This window comes from Solea senegalensis, linkage group LG8 (genome assembly GCF_019176455.1).
Source record: "Solea senegalensis isolate Sse05_10M linkage group LG8, IFAPA_SoseM_1, whole genome shotgun sequence".
NCBI classification, from domain to species: Eukaryota; Metazoa; Chordata; class Actinopteri; order Pleuronectiformes; family Soleidae; genus Solea; species Solea senegalensis.
In genome coordinates, this window is record NC_058028.1 from 17,040,852 (window position 1) to 17,058,381 (window position 17,530).

Below are 17,530 nucleotides of genomic sequence, written 5' to 3' on the forward strand. Positions count from 1 at the left end.
CTCAACATTTGAAAACCTTGTCCACAGCTGCTCTGCTCTGTCCTGGTCTGTTGCCGAATGTCCATTAATGAGGGAGAAAATCAAAGGAAACTACTCTGCGGGAGAAGGTAGAGAAGGGGAAGAAAAGTCTAAAAGGCCTGTAACACACACACACAGTCTGTTTTCCATGACATTTCCTGCAGACTTACCTTCACCATAACTATTACTGGCCTAACAGGACCACGTGTCACTAGTGGGCATGTAACAAAAAAAAAAGAAACTCAGGGAAGCTGAGGTTGGGCAGCACATTTTTTCAAAAATACTACCCCTATTCTAGTAATACAAAGCAAAATGCGACCGTACCTTCATCCTAACCATGCAACATGTCTTCACCTCACAAAATCTAATAATTTACATTATGGGGACTTGCTTTTTGTCCCATAAGGAAGACAAGTCCGCATTGTATGACTGTGTGAACAGATTTAGGTCCCCAGGACATGGGTAATACTGGTACACACACACACGCGCAAGGGAGGACACCGACAGAGGAGGTGCTACCATTATTGTAAACACAACAGAACTCGGTGTGATGATTTGTGGGCCACCGCCAGATAGAGCAAAACACACTTCTCACTTGTGCCAACTGTTTGCAAGTACCACTCCATATCAGCCACCTTTACACCCCCATCCCTCACTGAAAGCTCCACTCCCACACCCAGTCCATGCCTGCCTCTGTGAAAATGTTTCCCCTGGCGTCTGAGTCAGCACGGGTGCCAAGTCAATCAGCGTGAGAGCTGCCAGCTGTGATAGCGCTCCTCTCTGGGGCCTTGATGTATGTTCTCGTGAGCGGCGAGGGGCAGTTAGATGCCACACAGGGGCTGGGTGTGTGGACGAGTGGCAGAGGAAAGGAAGGGAGGGTTGGGGTGAGGACCGAGGGAAGGGAGGGGAGGTAAGAAAAAAGTGGACAGTGGCTGAACAGGAGCTGTAATGAGGCCTGATGGATTCTGAGGCTGTGCCAGCTGCCCCATTAGCTGAGTGGCTCTGAGCTCCACCAAGCACTGCCCACGGTGTGCCCACCCAGCACACACACACACACACACACACACACAGGCCCTGCCAGCCACACTTCAATACACACTGAGCCCTTTATGAGAAGCTGAGGGTTAATGACGGCAATAACTTGTCCCAACGTGTTGATTAAGTGTGAGAGGATACATGGGTGACATTGGCATGAGCTAATCAACACTGATCAAACCCACACATGCACGGCCGTAAAAAAACTGCGAAGCTGCCAAACTCACTGGGGTGCCCTCTTCTCACCACCTCACCGCCCACATACAGTACAATGGCATTATGTCTGCTGCTGTCTATTCATAATAATCATTGGGTGTTCTTTCATGAAGCGGATTTTAGATTTCTGTCCGGGGGAAGTTCTTCACGTACTGCAGGTGATGTAATTACTTGGGCAATTTAAAATGACACGGGGGTAAACTATGGTCAGTGAGGGGTGGTGACAAAGGCTCTCTGCCAAATTCATTCCCAGATATGTTATTGGTGTTTGTTAAAAGCTTTGTAAACAGTTGGTTAAGAGCTGTTTTATTTATTGGACCTGCAGAATAATGCATTGTTTGTCTTTCTGAGGGGTTCAGATGAAGGATCTTGTTGGTATGGCCTGTATACTTCTGCACTTTACTTTATTATGTCTCTCTTTTTATTTTACTCTCCTTTAACTACTTCCCTTTAGCTTTTATATTATGTTGTGAGATTTGTATCAGAAGTTGTTTTGTCTCTGTCACTATTTCTACTATTTGTGCTGCTATTTTGACTCCAGGACTCTGTGGAAGAAGAGATCTTGTGGGACCTTCCTGGATAAATAAAGGATAAATAAAAGGTTGTTCTCATTATTTTTAAGAACATAGATAATCTTAATTATCACTTAAGTTGAAACTACCTAAGGGTTTTCTTTTAATAAGATAACAATGGTTCAAATTAGCATGCGCTATGTGAGTAGGGTGGCCCTGTAGTGACAAAATAACAGAATGTGCATGTGACTGTGCAGTTCTCGGCTACTTTTACAGTTTTTCGGGTCATTGTTTTGGTTTTGCGGACAGAAACTTTATTGTTTCGGTTCACTCTTCACACTCTTGGAGCATTGTTCCTCACCCGAGCAAGCAGCTGTTTTCAACTCTGCAGAAACCCATTGTGCGCCGTCTTCTCAGCACCAAGCTTCTCACACACACACAGTCACCAGCTGATGTCTGTGGTGGAGTATTGAGCCACTAAAAAGTCAGATGTTCCCATGAGGAGTTAATGGAGGCCAAAAACAAAGCTTTTTTTTTTTTTCTTAACCAAGTAAATGTTAAAAACTGTGTTTTTAAGTGTTTTTCACATGGACAAGGGTTTTTCAATATCAATTTGAGGAGGGAATCAAAAACTGGTTCAATATTTTCACCTGCTCCCCCCCCCACACACACATTGGATATTGATTTTGACATGACAAATAGGAGGACCTATGTGTCAGTTGTGTGAAACTCCAGGCCCAACACCCGTGATTACATCGTGTTTGTATTAAATGACAACAAACCTGACACCATCTGTTCCAGCCCTAGAAGAAAACACAACACACGCACAAAATAAGTCAAAGTTCAACAGCTTGAATACTTGGGACGGCACGCACAAAAACAGCTGAATTGCACTGTCAAGGTCTGATATCTTGGCTTCACACTGTGTGGTGTTGATATTAAAAGAGTGTCTGACAGACACACAACCGATCTCGTTACATCCACTTTCCTTTACTCAGTAATATTTATTTGTTAAAGTTAAAGGGTCGCAAGCACATAATCTCTTCTGATGTTTATCCGCTGAACTAGGAGTAAATATAACACATACAATTCCTGCCTAAGAATCAATTAAGTGTTCTGATTGTGATGGTGGGCTCTTCCTCTGAAGATGGTGCCGTGTCAGGTCTGATGTGGGCTGCGGTCTCCCTTAAACTGGAGGTCTCATTGAGGGTCTGTAATGGGTGGTGAACCCATCTTAGGTCTGATTTGTGTGCCTGACTCTCTTACTGAGGTTTGGATTGAGCTGTTGTGTGTTGCTGTGACCCCTGGGCAGGCATTGTGGCTGTGGTGGGCAAAGCAGCTGTGGCAGGCGATGAAGAAGAGACCGGCTGTGACTGTGTTCTGGGCGGAGCCATCATCCACATCAGGATGTAGCTCGAGGCACTGAGTTTAGTGAGGCTGCCTGTGCCCTTTGTTTTCTGTCCTGAATGTTTGCTGCTCCAATCCAGAATGAATTGCCCAAGCGCTTTACATTTTCCCTTCCTGTCTTTCTTTGTTCTCGTCTTCTTTGTCTTTATTTTCTTCTGACCTGTTCTTTTAAAAGCTGCGGCATTCTGGGAAAGCCACACTCCTCAATCCATATGTTAGGTTGGTCAGTGCTCGCTTAACCATAATTGGTAGTCGTATACTGATAATACTGAATGTTCTTGGAAGGGAAGTTGAGGTAGATTATCATGTTTTGGGTTTTCAGTCCTGCTATTTTCTATTTTAGAACCGTGTTTTTAATGTTCCAATGTATTTTTGTTGGATTATTGTAATCTAAGATGGTTTGTGTGGCTATGGAGTTAGTCGTTGGAGGATCATATTTACTGAATTCATATATAGGATGACTCGTGCTTGACTCTAAGCAAGAAACATTCACTCCAGCGATCGGGTTTGTGGTGGAAATCAGAAATAAACATTAAAGAAATAAACTTCCCTTACACGTATATGATAAAAGCTTTGGTGCATACAGTACACAGAGCAGTGGTGTGGAGTGACACTGTCATTGTGAGGGACAGTTTTTGCTTCTATCACCCTGGCATGGTTACAGAAAGAGGGAGGTAAGATCTTTCTGTTGGTGCAGTGAGTTACTCCTGTTTTAGCCTTACATTCACAGGTAGTTTCCACTGCAGATATGGTACGAGCTTAACAAATCCTTGAGGAAGATGACACTGTTGCATCGTACAAACACATTCACATAAAGCTTCAATTAGTCCACAATAGTACAGGTGGCCAAATTCACACAAATTTATCCTCGCCACTCCATTATGGTCCTGGCCTGCGCCATCACTACCACCACTGCAACTGACCTCATCAAAGCTGGACGACCCATGCTGACCTCATCAACACCGTGTGACCCCCCGTGACCTCATCAAAGCTGGACGCCCCACGGAGCCTCAAGGGCCGACAACAAGCCCTAAGAAAACACCCCATCCATTAGGGGTGCCAAGAGCACTGTAAATGTGGAGTGTCAGCGCCAGCCATCTTCACTGTCATGCCCAATTCTCCAACCCCCCACCCAAGCTACTTGCCGGACAATGGAGTCGCTGAACCTCCAACCCTCCCAGCCACAATGTCCGCCCACGTCGGCTGGCAGAAATGACAGAGGGGGGTGCCGGATGGGGAGGCCTGCTGCAGGATGGGACTCTTATTGAGCGTTTGAGCGATGAGCCAGGTCATCACATCTACCCACCTCATCCATCATGCCCCACAAACGGACACAAATAAAGAGGACACATTCCTGCCTCCGCTCCCACTACCACATTCAGGCCCTCTCCAGTCTTTTCTCTGCTTCCCTCTCTCAATGTGAGCCAAGGCCTGCAGAAAAAAAAACAGAGGACCAGAGTTCAAGCTCTTTCTCGCTCTTGGAGGCCATGAGAGCGCCAGAAGCAAGCGCCAGGTGGTTTTCTGACTCATGTCTCTTAATATAAATCTCTGTTTTTGCCAAAATGATAGGCAGCCAGACGGATCGCAGAGAGTCTGTAGATGTGAGGGTAAAAGAGGAGACAAAGGGTGAGTAAAATGTTTCAGGAGAAACAACATGGAAGACATGTCAATCCACATTGTAGTCCTTTATTTCTTAGTTGTTCCTCCCACAGTATTGAATTGAAATGCATAACAGTTACATTGTAGAAAGCATTAAAACAAAGTACCTCAACTTGCTGATTACTTTTTAAAATCGATTATAAACAAAACGACAAAAACAAACAAACAAAAAAAACTGGTCCCTCAAAACGGGAGAATAAATGAAAGTAATCTGTTATTTATCATAGGTTTGGCACAAGAGATTAACATGAACCGAACGTCACACAAGCTTGCAGACAACCGTAGAAAATGTCAGATACAGATCTTACCAGACCAATCATGCGCTTATGACAAAATCATACCTGGCTTGTTTTAATTAGTCATTCTTTATGTTTTTCATTTTTTATTTTTTTTTTACAACTGAATCAATAAACTGTCATAGAAAAAAAAAACCCTAAGGAATATCTATTCATCGACTGGTTTCATTAGAAGAATAAGGAGTGAAATGTATGTTTAATACTATCCGGCACTCAAATGTAATCTACAAACCCCTTTGAACTCTGGGATAGCCTGGTGAGGAACCTCCTCTTCACCTGGGCTAAGAGCAGTGCTATTCAGTAAACAAACTACAGTTTGCCAAGAAATAAATACAATTCTCAACATACAACAGCAAATAACAACAACACCAACAAAAAGAACGAACAAACAAAATCATGATTGTCTAAAAATGAAAGACACACAAGCATGGAGAAGCTAACGACTAGCATTCTGGCTATTTAGTGGTATTGTTGGCCGATGGATTCAAGGGATTTTTTGATTTTTTTTTAAAAAAGAAGACATACCCCCTTTTTACAGAACAACAATTAACTTCAGCACTGGCTACTTATCTCAGTAAAACAAAAGTGTTTTCTTCTCTTCCACTAAAAAGACAATCTATTTATATCCTTTCACAGATAGCGCAGGCGGGCAGGATGGAGTGCAGTGGAGAACAGTCGGTCGACACTTGTGTACAGTGCTGTGATTGTGCAGACACACAAAGCCATGGAAACACAGATGGAAAACGTGTCTGATTCATTTTTAACGAGTACGACTTTTTAAAATTTTCTTTTTTTTGTTGATGACGTCCATGATATTTAAGTGATCATAGCTCGGTCCTTTCACGGTGAGGTTTTCATCTTAACTGTGGTTGCTATTGCTAAGTCCAACCTTGCTTTTTTTAATCATCAGGTACATGGATTTATGAGTAACTACTCTAGACGTTTGGGGGGTTAAAGGGAGTTGTTTTTTTTTTTGTCACATGAGAGGTTCTTATGTTTTATGCACAGTGATGCTTACCAGGCTGAAACCGGGCAGTCTTATAGACACGACCAAGCTCACCCTTTCAGCGTGAAATGTCCTCCTTGCTTTGTACGTGCTGGCCAATGAATGGGGTCTAGCAATGATACATGAGCACACCCATCTACCATGGCCACCAGCTGCCTTTGCTGTGCAAAACAAAAAAAAATTCAGCAGAATAAATACAGTTGTTATTAGTTTAGCATCGTTATTTTCACCACATCCAGGTTGGTGTTAATGTAATCAATTTTAAGGTCTCTGGGGGACAAATTTGTTTTCTATCTGTTGGAGTTTTTTGGGTTGGGTTCTGCGTGGACAGTGACCTTGCTTCGTGTGTAAATGTGATCACACCGTTCAGCAGTCAGATGGGCCGTGGTTCTGCTCAGCAGTCACTCTGAGGATGATCAGGGGGGCCCTCTCAGACAGCCCCGCTGTAATGGGCTCCCTAGTGCCATAGCTCAGGTTTTTGGGGTTGAGAGGTGAAAGGGAAAGCACAGAGGGAGTGTAATCATACATGGCTGAGGGACTGGATGGCACTGGATTCAGCAGCAGCCCGTGCCAGACTGTGCCACATAGTGGCTTGGGTGTGGGTCGCTGGGTGGAGAGAGTCCTTTTCAGCCAGAGACAGCATCATGGCATAAGCCTATGGGGGGAGAGAGGAAGACAGAGTACAATAGAGGAGAATTTTATTTAAATAGGGACAATAGTTAACATAGTTCCAATACAAAGAATGCAGCTGATGTTGTGCGGACAGTTTATAGTTATTGTACATGTTTTTGTATGGACTTGGAAAGAGGCTCTGCTGTGAGACTGTGTAAACATTTGAAAATACATTTGAGAAAACACAAAAATGAGCGAAGCTCTCAAAGTTAATTAAGTTAGACTTTTTTGGTAATTGACAGTGGCGCCGACAGATGGACGGTGAGTGTTACATCCCCATCAGTGATTTCTTAAGTCTTGTGATTCTTTTAACTTTTTTTAAATCTATTCCTTGTGTTATCTCTGTATTGACACTGTTCAGTGTTTGTGTTATATAAATGTTCTTGTTCGTTTTAGGAGGGATTAGAGGTCTAGATCTCATTGAGAATGTCTGACTGACTAAAAATATAAATACAAATAAATAAAAATGACCCTGCTTACAATCCTGTACAGTCAATCTTTCTCTTACCTGAGACTTAGATTTTCTAAAGAGTGGCTGTTTGACTGCCTCAGTCAGAGAGGGAGACCCAAATGATCCATCGTCTTCATCTCCATCTCCATCACTCAGTTCACTTTCTGCCAGCTTGCGCATGTCTGAAAAGTGACGAATATGATCCAAGGCTGAGTAGCTGCTCTGCTGCTCCTCCTCCTCCTCGTCCTTATACCTGTAGAGATCAAGAGAAGAAATGAAAGAGAAGCATTTTCATGATACTTTTCACAGCACAACATGAAGCAGTGTTTTTGTTGTGTGGCTCTGAGTCAAACTTACCCTTGAGGAGAGGTTTTGCAGTTGAGGTTCAAGTCGATTGGCCCAGTGAAGTCCATTTTGTCATGCATGATGTCGTCACTAAGGTTGCTAGGAAGCACCTCAGCTTCTGTTTTTCCAGAGGTGTTGCCGGGCTCCTCAGCTTCTTCTCCATCAGCACCTAGCTCCTCTGCTTCCTCGTCTTCCAGGTCATGTGACCCATGGCTGGCCATCAGTGGCTTCTCTTCTTCAAATGGACCGCCATTTAACCTGCACACCAGTAACATTGATTAGGTCAATGTAGCTAAATGTAGACAATTTAGGGGAAAATAAATGGCTATACATGACAATAATAAAGGAATAACAATTAGATTAAAAATGAGAATTTCAATTTGGTGCTTTCTTCAATTACTTATATATGTACAGTGAAAAGTATATTCTGATTTAGTACACATTCCCTGTACCATCACATGTTTTTGTGTTTGAATTCATGCTCTGTAGAATGAAAACAATGGAGTGCAGTGAATAAGCAGCAGAGAGGTGAATCCCAAGCGGGATGTGGCAGCTGGGATTGAGCAGAGCAGGAATCCCGTTTGTCATCGAGGCTCTGGGGCCTCTTTGGGCACGGCAGCACTGGGTTGATCGTTGCAGTACTTAGCTGGAGTGCTCTGCCTCTCTCTTTGTTTATTTTCTCTGCTATCTCGTATTCATCTAATAGGCAAAATATTTAGCTGACAGCCCCATTTGGTGAGAGAGTTATGAGAGAGCTGCCAACCGGTCCATTCCCCTCTCCCTGCGGAGGGAGAGAGGGCCAGCTATCCAAACTGCCCGAGTCCTAATCTGTCCCTCTGTCTCAGCACCACAGGAAACCACCATTTGGTAAATCATCTGGAACCACATTAAGACTGATTCACTAATTACACTCTGGGACGTCTTTCGTCATCTCCCAAAAATGCCATTTCTCACACAACGGATCCAGGGATGAGAACTAAGAAGTGTGCATGAAGAGGTTGACAGATATGATTGGTTAAACACACACTTACTGCACATCACCCCATAATCACAGGATGCTTAAACGCAGCATACCTGCCGTGGGTTTGAAAGGGTTGCATTTGAGCGTGCAGTGCGGAGTGAATTATTGCAGATTATATTTTAGCACATACAGGATCTATATCATCTGTTCTTTCTTGATCAGCAGCTGATATTATTGTATTTTTGACAGGGCTCCCACTGGGATAGAGAGTTTGAGGCTAAAAAGGTGGTGTTCGTGCTGTGTTGAGCTAAGAAGGTCCATGGTCCATGAGAGAGAGAGAGAGAGAGAGAGAGAGAGAGCGCTCTGTGATTAAGAAAACAGATTCGCTAATTACGCTTTCAAACGTGGTAATTTGCTGAGGATAAAGTATCTATCAGAAGTAGTCAGGAGAGAAGCTCTTTGAAAGGAAACACGGGCCGACCCTATGACCCCACCCCCTCTACCCTCTTCCTGTAGGCAGACATGTTGGTTCCAGATGTGCCTGCACTCCCTCCACCCCTGTCCCTCCACTCACTGCTCTGACGCTCCACGGTCCTGCTCTCACAGGCCTTGTGCACAATCATACACCAGTCTGCAAGATCTGTATCGGGCCTTATAATCTGCCCTGTGATCACACCAAAGTGAGGCACCAATGTGAGACACATGAAAACAACAGACCTCTCAGCTGCTATCTGAACTGATCACAGCTCCAAGAATGTATTTGCATAATGCACAGGCAAAGCTGCGTGCACACAGATATCTGTTTGTATGTGTGGCCAAAAGGCAATTGATATAAAGAGCTCCTGCACATTTCCAAAACCGGTGATTATGTTTAATGTCATCACAGATGATTGCTCTCTACTCAACTCCAGACCCCTGAAAATGCTGTAATTGCTAACGAAGGCTAGCTGGGTGGTAGGAAAACACAATGTTAAAAATGGGCCGATAGCAAGTGACCCATTATTCATCCTTTATTGAGCCTTTGGAGTCATTTTTAAACTCCAACAAAGCTTACAAAGCCACAATTACAGCAAGAGATCAGTGTGTAGTGATGTAGGCTCAGTTTCATAGTCATTTGGAAGTGTAGGGAGTAGTAGAGCAGGAGCAGTGCTCGAAAATGTTTGTCTGTAGTTATCTTCTTGTACAGGGGATCAGAAATGTGAACATGTGAAACTGTACTCACCCTTCCTCAGACGGGTCTGGGGATGCCTGGTTCTGGCCAGTGTTGCTTATGAAGTTTCTTATTTCATTGAAATAAGAGTCTTCTTTATCATCCAGTATGGCACTACTACTGTCCAGTTCTGACTGAGGAGATGACATCGCAGTGCCTGCAGAAAAACAAACAAAAAAAACATATGTTGCAGTTCTATCTCTGTGTGTGTTTGGATATTTAACTATGCAGCGGTAAAACATTTCAAAATTGTTTTTACATAATAAATAAAAACAATCTCTTCACACTATATGGTGGTGTATCTACTGGTTATAATTGTTTAATTAAATTAGCAAATATTACTACAAAATATTATTAATAAAAACCACTGACATAATGTGGTAAAACATATTTTTGTATTTTCACCAAATCAAATATTTTGTGTCTTTAAAGATCTCTTTCGGTCTATGGTTAAATACAATTACTTGTTGTCTTTAGTCTCAGTCTCAATAATCTAAACACATGTTCACTTTTGTCTCCTCACCTGACAGGTTGCCATTCTCATGCTTCTTGAGGTGACGGTCCAGGTTTGTCTGCTGACCGAAGCAGCGGTCACACAAGTGGCATTTGAAGGGCTTCTCCTTGTTGTGGATGTTGCGGATGTGACGTTGCAAGTTGGACGAGATGCTGAAGGAGCGGTCACAATATTTACACCTGCAGAAAGAAAAAAGCGCGTGTGAGCACATTCTTACTTGACTTTACATTTTTACTTAAATAATTAAATGCTTAAAAAACAGGAAACTCATGTGGAACAAAATGCATGACAAAAGTACAACTGTGCTACCTCATGAATTGGGAACCGATAATTTCTTCTGTGAGAAACATAATGAGACGCATAATGGATCACTCACGCATGCTCACACACACAGTCCCAGCAGTCCCACAGTCTCAGACATGATGAAGGAGCTTGTTTAAGGTGAAACAGCTCTGTCTCTTATCTCCAGCCAGCGCAATAAATTGCATTCTTCTCTCACAAAATAAGCATGCAACAGATTTGGTCCTAACCCTGCAAAATTAGGCTCACTTGCCAAGTTTCTTCATGCAAAATTATACAAGAAGATTACATCTTTTCTTCTGGTGGAATTAACTTGCTCGATTGGCTGTCCCTCAGGAACCCCCCGGTTATCTCCACAAAAAATTACAATAAACAGCAGTGATCTTTAATGGCATGCCAGCGTGTGGAGTGCAGGCTATCAGGCTGGGGCAGTAGAGGCCTGCGTCTGTGTTTCTCTCTCCCCTGTGGTCAGCAGGCCTCCTCCAAGCTTTAGGCCAACATTCCTCTACCTTAGTAACTACAAAGCCAAGCAGTGTTAGCCAGGGCTTACTCATTATCCAAATGTAATAAATGTGCAAGATTAATTTTTACATGTGTACTGAGCTGCTGCTGCTGCATTGTTCCTTCTACTTGAGCAGCACCTGGAAAACACAGTGCTGCAGTGTTGTGGCGGTACAGAGGTTGAAGACGGAGACTTTGTTAACAATTGCCCACGTTTCTCGGACACAAGAATATAATACTCACAATGCTCTTATCAGTGTGATTCCAAAGAAAAGACCTTAAGCTTGTGAAAATCTTTTTATTTGCAAGGAAAGCCTCAGTTTGTGTCACACATGGGCCAGTGGGATTGCAGATGACTAAGCCTGTCCTCAAAAGAACAAGAGAAATGACCGCAGCTGCTGGGTCTGTACTTCTGCCCGCTCTCCTCATCTACTTAGTTTTCCTCTAAACTTCCTCTCACTTCCCCTCTGCTCTGCTCTTTTAGTCAACCTTCCTACCATTCTGTCACTTGTCTTTCTTCAGGAAAAGTTATTTAGCAGTAGCATAATTCTGATAATCTTTTACAGCAGCATTAAAATACAAAACTACATTCTAACTATAGTCAAGGGTTTCATGGGCAAACATCCACGTGCTGAAAAAAAACCCAACTCTGAGGAAGCTGCTTTAGCTCATAGTTGCAGGGAGAAAAAGAGAACATACTTTGGGCAGTGAGGGGAAAAGTTGGAAGGATTCTGGCAGAGGGAAAGAGAGGATGAAGATACTTAGGTGATATTGTTTGTGAATTACAGTTTCCTCCCTTATAACAGCTCAGTGACACAAACCTCGACTAAACATAGCCAGACAGAGGCTCTTGTAACACCAGTCTTACCTATATGGTTGCTCGCCTGTATGAGTCCTGAGGTGGCGGGTCAGGTTGGCAGAGCGGGGGAATATTTTCCCACAATATCTATAAAATAATAACAGTAATATATATTATATTATCTTATATTGTGATGACAATAAAGACAGTATTTTAATAATCTAAAAAACTACTATAAAAACTCAAAACAGCAGCTTAACATGATACAAACATTTTTATAGCCAGCATTAAATTTAAATAGAATAAGCCCAAAGCAGCCACTGTGGTTACCTGCATGTGTAGCGCTCCTTGCCCTTGCGCAGCAGCGTCTCTGGAAGAGCAGACGGTGGGGCTCTGAAATCAAACATGGAGGGGACAGAGCGCAGCAAGTCACTCGACTCTGGCTTTAAGGAGCCAAACGTCTCCAGCTTCTCTGCCATGTTTTCGATGGCCGACATCTGAGGAGACAGAAGAGAGGACAGTTAGTGTTGTGCTCAGACACACACTCAGTGCAATATGCAATCCAAAGAAGCTGATGGAGATTGATCAGTTGTGAAAGCTGCATCACTTATCACAAGCTGTGAGATTTTTACTTGTTAAAAGTCACATTTTCACAGCCCAGTACTTAATATGAACATGCAGTAATGATGCCATAAAATAGGGTGACAGGAAATGTACATTTTTCAATTTGGTGTAAATGACCTGAAAAATAGACCTGATTCTTAATTAAAAATATACATTTGTTCATATCTACTTTGATCAATGAGCCCTGATTCCAGGCATAATACCAGGTGAAATGAAGTCAAACAGGTATTGGGTGATTTCTTATTTTGACGTTCATCAATGATTCATTTGTCACAAGGTCAAATGCCTGGTGTGTGTATGACAAGCACATGAAACTGATTCATAACTGTTACAAAACAAAACTACAGTATTCTAACATTCAGCTGGACGCAGGTATGGAACTTGTATATATATGCCTTTCATCCATCTCTAATATACAGTCCATGTCCAATAAACACAAAAACATACACACATATAGGATTAAGGCCTGCAGTCAATCAACTAATGAAGCTGAACATTTACTTTCATCGGATACTCTCCGTGGAGATATGTGTACTTGGCAGTTTATGTATGTATATGAAGGAGAAACTATGCGCTGCATGGTGGCCGTAGCTGATTAATTACCATCAATATATGTGAAAGAGAAGAAAATGTGTGTGTGAGAGAAGAATATGTTCACAATGCCTATGTATGTGTTTGAGCAGATTGTGTGTGTGTGTGTGTATGTGCTTACAGACATGGGCACTGTGTGTGAGTGCTTATTGTATCTGTGTGTGTTGTCAGACGTCTGTGTTTCTGTGTGTACGTCTGTGTGTGTGTGTGTGTGTGGCAGAGGAGTGATTCATGTCCACTGCTGGGCTGTAAACCATTCTGTGCACAATGTGGGCAGACAGCACATTCGTCAATATGAAAGATGTTGACATTACTGATCAAGGGCCAGACATGGGTAATAATGATATCGCTGTGCTGAGAGAGGCGGGATGGGGGAGGAGCGGGGGGCTGGAGGGGGAGTGAAGGGAAGAACTAGAGGGAGGGCGGGAGGGGTGGGGGTGAGGGGGGTCCCAGTAGGCCGCGGGGCCTGTCAGCCCTTCTAATACACACACACACAGGAGATTTTTCCCCCTACGTTTTCTGAAGGGGCCACACAAATTTGCATTATTTTGCGTGTATTGAATTTTCAGCCAGTTTCTTATTCTTATTTCAATAAGGCAACAAATCAATGGTGATTCAGGTCCTCCACCAGAGCCGTGCTCCGACTCTGACATTCCATCTCCTGCTTTCACCCCCTGTCACTCTCAGGCTGCTCGCCAAGACGGAGCAGACCGAGGGGGAGAGGAGGAGAGAGGAAGAGAATCAGAGAAGAAGCGTGATGAAGGACTAAAACGATAGGGAGTTGGGAGCGAGAGAGAGAGAGAGGGAAAGAAAGAAAGAGAGAGAGAAAGAACAAGAGAAAGAACGAAGGAAATAAAGAAGGGAATAAAGAAAGAAAGAAGGAAAGAAAGAAAGAGTTTGAAGACATAGAGGGAGAAAGAGAGAGTGAGATAGAGAGAGAGGGGCTGATGGATGGCGGTAGAGCATGGCGTTGGGAGTGGCTGATTAGGAGTGACGGCCGAGTGTAAAGTTCCTGCCGCAGCCGTCGACGTCCCCACTGAGGGAGGATGTGGAGTGTCAGGTCCGTTTGATTATGAATATGCCAATGCTGCATGCCATGAATCAAAGGCAAGGGAGAGACAGAGAGGGGGAGAACAGGGTAAGAGAAAAAAAGAGGGGGGAATGGATTGAAAGATAGGCACGGGGCTGTGGGGAAGAGGGAGGTGAACTGCTTTCATATTTCTTTTTGAACGTGCGCTGTGTATTTCATTGGGCTCTTTTTCAAGCACTGGAATGAATGCTTAGTTTGTCTGCTTTACTCAATGAGAAGTCATAACTCTTGGGAACATTAGGGCCCCTAAAGCTGTCGGCAGTATCGAATCCTGTCCGATAAGACACTTTTTAGAGCTCAAACGACTCCATTTCATCTACTGGGGAATTCTGATCCCACCTCAACCCACTCAGGCTGCTGCACTCTATTACGAGTTTAATCTCACACCTCTCCTGGTCAGCCTTTGCCTCTGTATCCTTTACACTGAGGGCATAGTTGGTATTTGGCTGTGTGTATAGGAATGCAATGTGTATATGGTAGACACACATTATTATCTTTTTATTTTCAAGGGAATGACTGAGGGTTGTACATCATAAAATATCCTGTACTGTTATATTAATACTTTTTTTTCCGTTTTGGAACCATTTCTGAACCCACTGTGTCCATAAAGCTGTAAGAAGACCAAACAATCCTGTCACATTTTCCAAAAACAAACAAAAAATTCTATAAACCTCTTAAATGTTTTGTTCGCAGTCGAGCAGTAAGTGATCCACATACGCAGTCGGATTATATATATTAATGACTGACAGAAGTAACCATCACTCCGGGAGAGATCGCACTTCAAACAAAAACCTTATGCCACTGATCTGTTTTTATGGATGTGAGTCAGTTTCATTACGCCACTGTCTGACAAAAGCATGTGTGTGAATTGTCCAACTTAAAGGACAGGAAGATAAACAGTTCCACATTTAGCGCTAAAGTGATTTTTCCTGCACTTTTTTCTATAAGAGAACCCCCTCAAGACACATACACATCCTAACACACAAACCTCCTGACACCCCTCTGCCCCCACCCCCCCCCGGCAGTGTGTGAGCCTCTGTGAACTTGCTTGTTGCTGTAGCGTCGCTGAGGGACCAGCAGCTGATTGGCTATCTTCAGATGTCAGTGATGCTGTGAGGGCCTTAATTAGCGAGATGCATTCTTAGTTCTCAATTGTTGATGTTAATCGGGAACCAGATGTTTGGAGGGAGGAACTCACCCCTCCACATACACCCCCATGTGTTGTGTGTCCCACAGAGACTGTTACCCTTGCACTGATGTAAAGCAGCCCCTCTAAAACACAAACCCTCTACACGACGTTTTACTCATACATCCCATGCCTATTTGCAGGAGACCTTCGTTCTCCAAAAAGAGAAGCATATTTTTTAGAGAAGGTGGATGGAAATCCCTACTTCACCCCTTTCATGTGAATCAAAGTGGGTCCACATTTGGATACAGATCTAAGATGTAAACAGATCTCTTGTACTTGAGGAGAACAATCTACAAATATGATGTTTAATTAAAACATTCAGATAAAGTTCTTACAAATGACACAGAGAGTCAGTCAGTGCATGGATGGTGATTGGCTAAAGCCATGCGAATGCTGGGTGATGTTGAACGGTTATGCAGCCCATGCATTAATTAGGGGATGAGGTTTGATGGGTTGAAGTACAGATACATTGCACTACTGTAGTTTGAAGAGGAACTTACCCAAGTTCTCTGATCTGGCAAACGAAACTGAGGGGCGGAACAGAACAGAGAAAGCAGTCAGAACCAGGACGTGGCGCATGAACCAACAGATTTTGATTGGACACATATGGGTGGAGGGGGATGACGGGTCTCACTGTGATTAACTTTGAATGTGCAATGACCTGCCAATCTGCAGAGTTATGGCACTGGAATTATGGGAGGCTCTAACAGTTCCCAACACTTCCTGGTGTTCAATAAGCTCATTATGGCAGGCTACAAATATGATTCCAGTATGTAATCTAAGCCAGTAATGCTTAGCAGTAAAATTCCCCTGCCAGGAAATAAAAAGCTGAATCACTAAAGGTTAAAAAAAAGTTTCAGTCTCCTCAACTTGCAACCTCTTTGTTTGATATATGGCTCAATAGTGAGTCAGGTGACTGAAAACAACCCCCCTAAAAGTACACAGAAGGGCCCCTTCCTTGGACTGGGTAAGGCCTACCTAGGTCTGGTGTTTCTGGGAATGATTTGTGTGTCCAGACATCATAAAGTCATAAAGATGGCTTAAGCACTGTGTTAGCGTTTCTACTGATAGGACACCTCATTAAGGCGTGTTGGACGGCCATGTGGCTGCTGCAGCCTGGGCCTATGCAGGAGTCTGGACAGGGGACATAAATCAGACAAATGAAACAGCCTGTAAAAACCAGACCTGAAACGGCCAAAAAGGAAGAAAAAAAAAATCATATGCCTGAGAAAGTGGTGTTTTCACTTTCCGATGGACTGTTCTCACCCGCAGGGAGAGACTGAACAAATGAACGTCAAAGCGACATGTCGTAGACACATACACACACGTAAACGTATGTACATATCTATGGAGCCTCAGACTGGAAATGCTGGTACAGAGAACCTCGGGGCAGAAATCATTGCTTCAAGAGCATATCATTTTTTATATAGTAATCAAAGACATGTTATGGTAAGACGTGCCACAAGGTGACCTTTCTTTCTGCCACATCTGTTTCATATTGCCATCAATGGGCTGAACAGGCAGTAGCTTGGATAAGGCTGAGCCACATTCCAATACTCATTAATCCAGCTCCATCAGCCATTGTGACTAAATGCTGCTCATAGAATCATAATATATATGCAGACTGTCGTTATGTGTTGCTGCTTTTACACCTGTTGTTCGCAGAAGGTGCCAGTTACCAAGGTAAGATGATACTAAAGTAAAGCCATTGTGAACTTTAATGGACGAGTCAAACCAAGAGCCACCTATACAGATAATGTCTGTTTCTGTGTATTTAATAAGCAATATAGGTATCTAAGCTACCAGAAAACAGTGAATGTTTACTCTGAATTCTATTCTAAATGCCTCAATGTCAATGACATATTAGAACCTACCTGTGGATGGAAGAGGAAGCCAGGACCTGGTCGCATGCACTTGTCTTTCAGAGTCTCAAACGGGTCGCTCATTCTCCTCTTCTCAACCCTGCTAATAGTAGATTTCTATTAGCTCTTCATGAATGCTTGGCACCAAATATTGGTACCCTTACATTCAGAATTACAAATACATATAGAGACTCACATAATACAATTTAGACCAGCTTGGTGAAGACTTAACATTTAGTTTTTGTAGTACTGACTTGAATTAAAAGCTGAAT

The 17,530-nt window shown here is 43.1% G+C and overlaps 1 protein-coding gene across 13 annotated transcripts in view; it reads right to left on the bottom strand.

The window, feature by feature from the left end:
- Positions 1-4,819: 4,819 nt before the first annotated feature.
- The window catches only part of mecom (MDS1 and EVI1 complex locus), a 129,524-nt gene continuing 116,813 nt past the window's right edge, over positions 4,820-17,530 (bottom strand). For 4 of the 13 annotated variants that reach the window (XM_044031876.1, XM_044031870.1, XM_044031872.1 and 1 more), the window contains exons 10-18: positions 17,271-17,361; positions 15,897-15,923; positions 12,233-12,399; positions 11,972-12,049; positions 10,312-10,481; positions 9,801-9,945; positions 7,630-7,875; positions 7,330-7,525; positions 4,820-6,804 (exon numbers count right to left, since the gene is read on the bottom strand). In XM_044031876.1, the coding sequence (XP_043887811.1) occupies positions 6,670-6,804; positions 7,330-7,525; positions 7,630-7,875; positions 9,801-9,945; positions 10,312-10,481; positions 11,972-12,049; positions 12,233-12,399; positions 15,897-15,923; positions 17,271-17,361 (1,255 nt within the window). In that variant the 3' untranslated portion in view covers positions 4,820-6,669. The remainder of the gene's footprint in view (positions 6,805-7,329; positions 7,526-7,629; positions 7,876-9,800; positions 9,946-10,311; positions 10,482-11,971; positions 12,050-12,232; positions 12,400-15,896; positions 15,924-17,270; positions 17,362-17,530) is intronic. The other 9 variants (XM_044031877.1, XM_044031874.1, XM_044031871.1 and 6 more) reach the window with 3 other exon arrangements.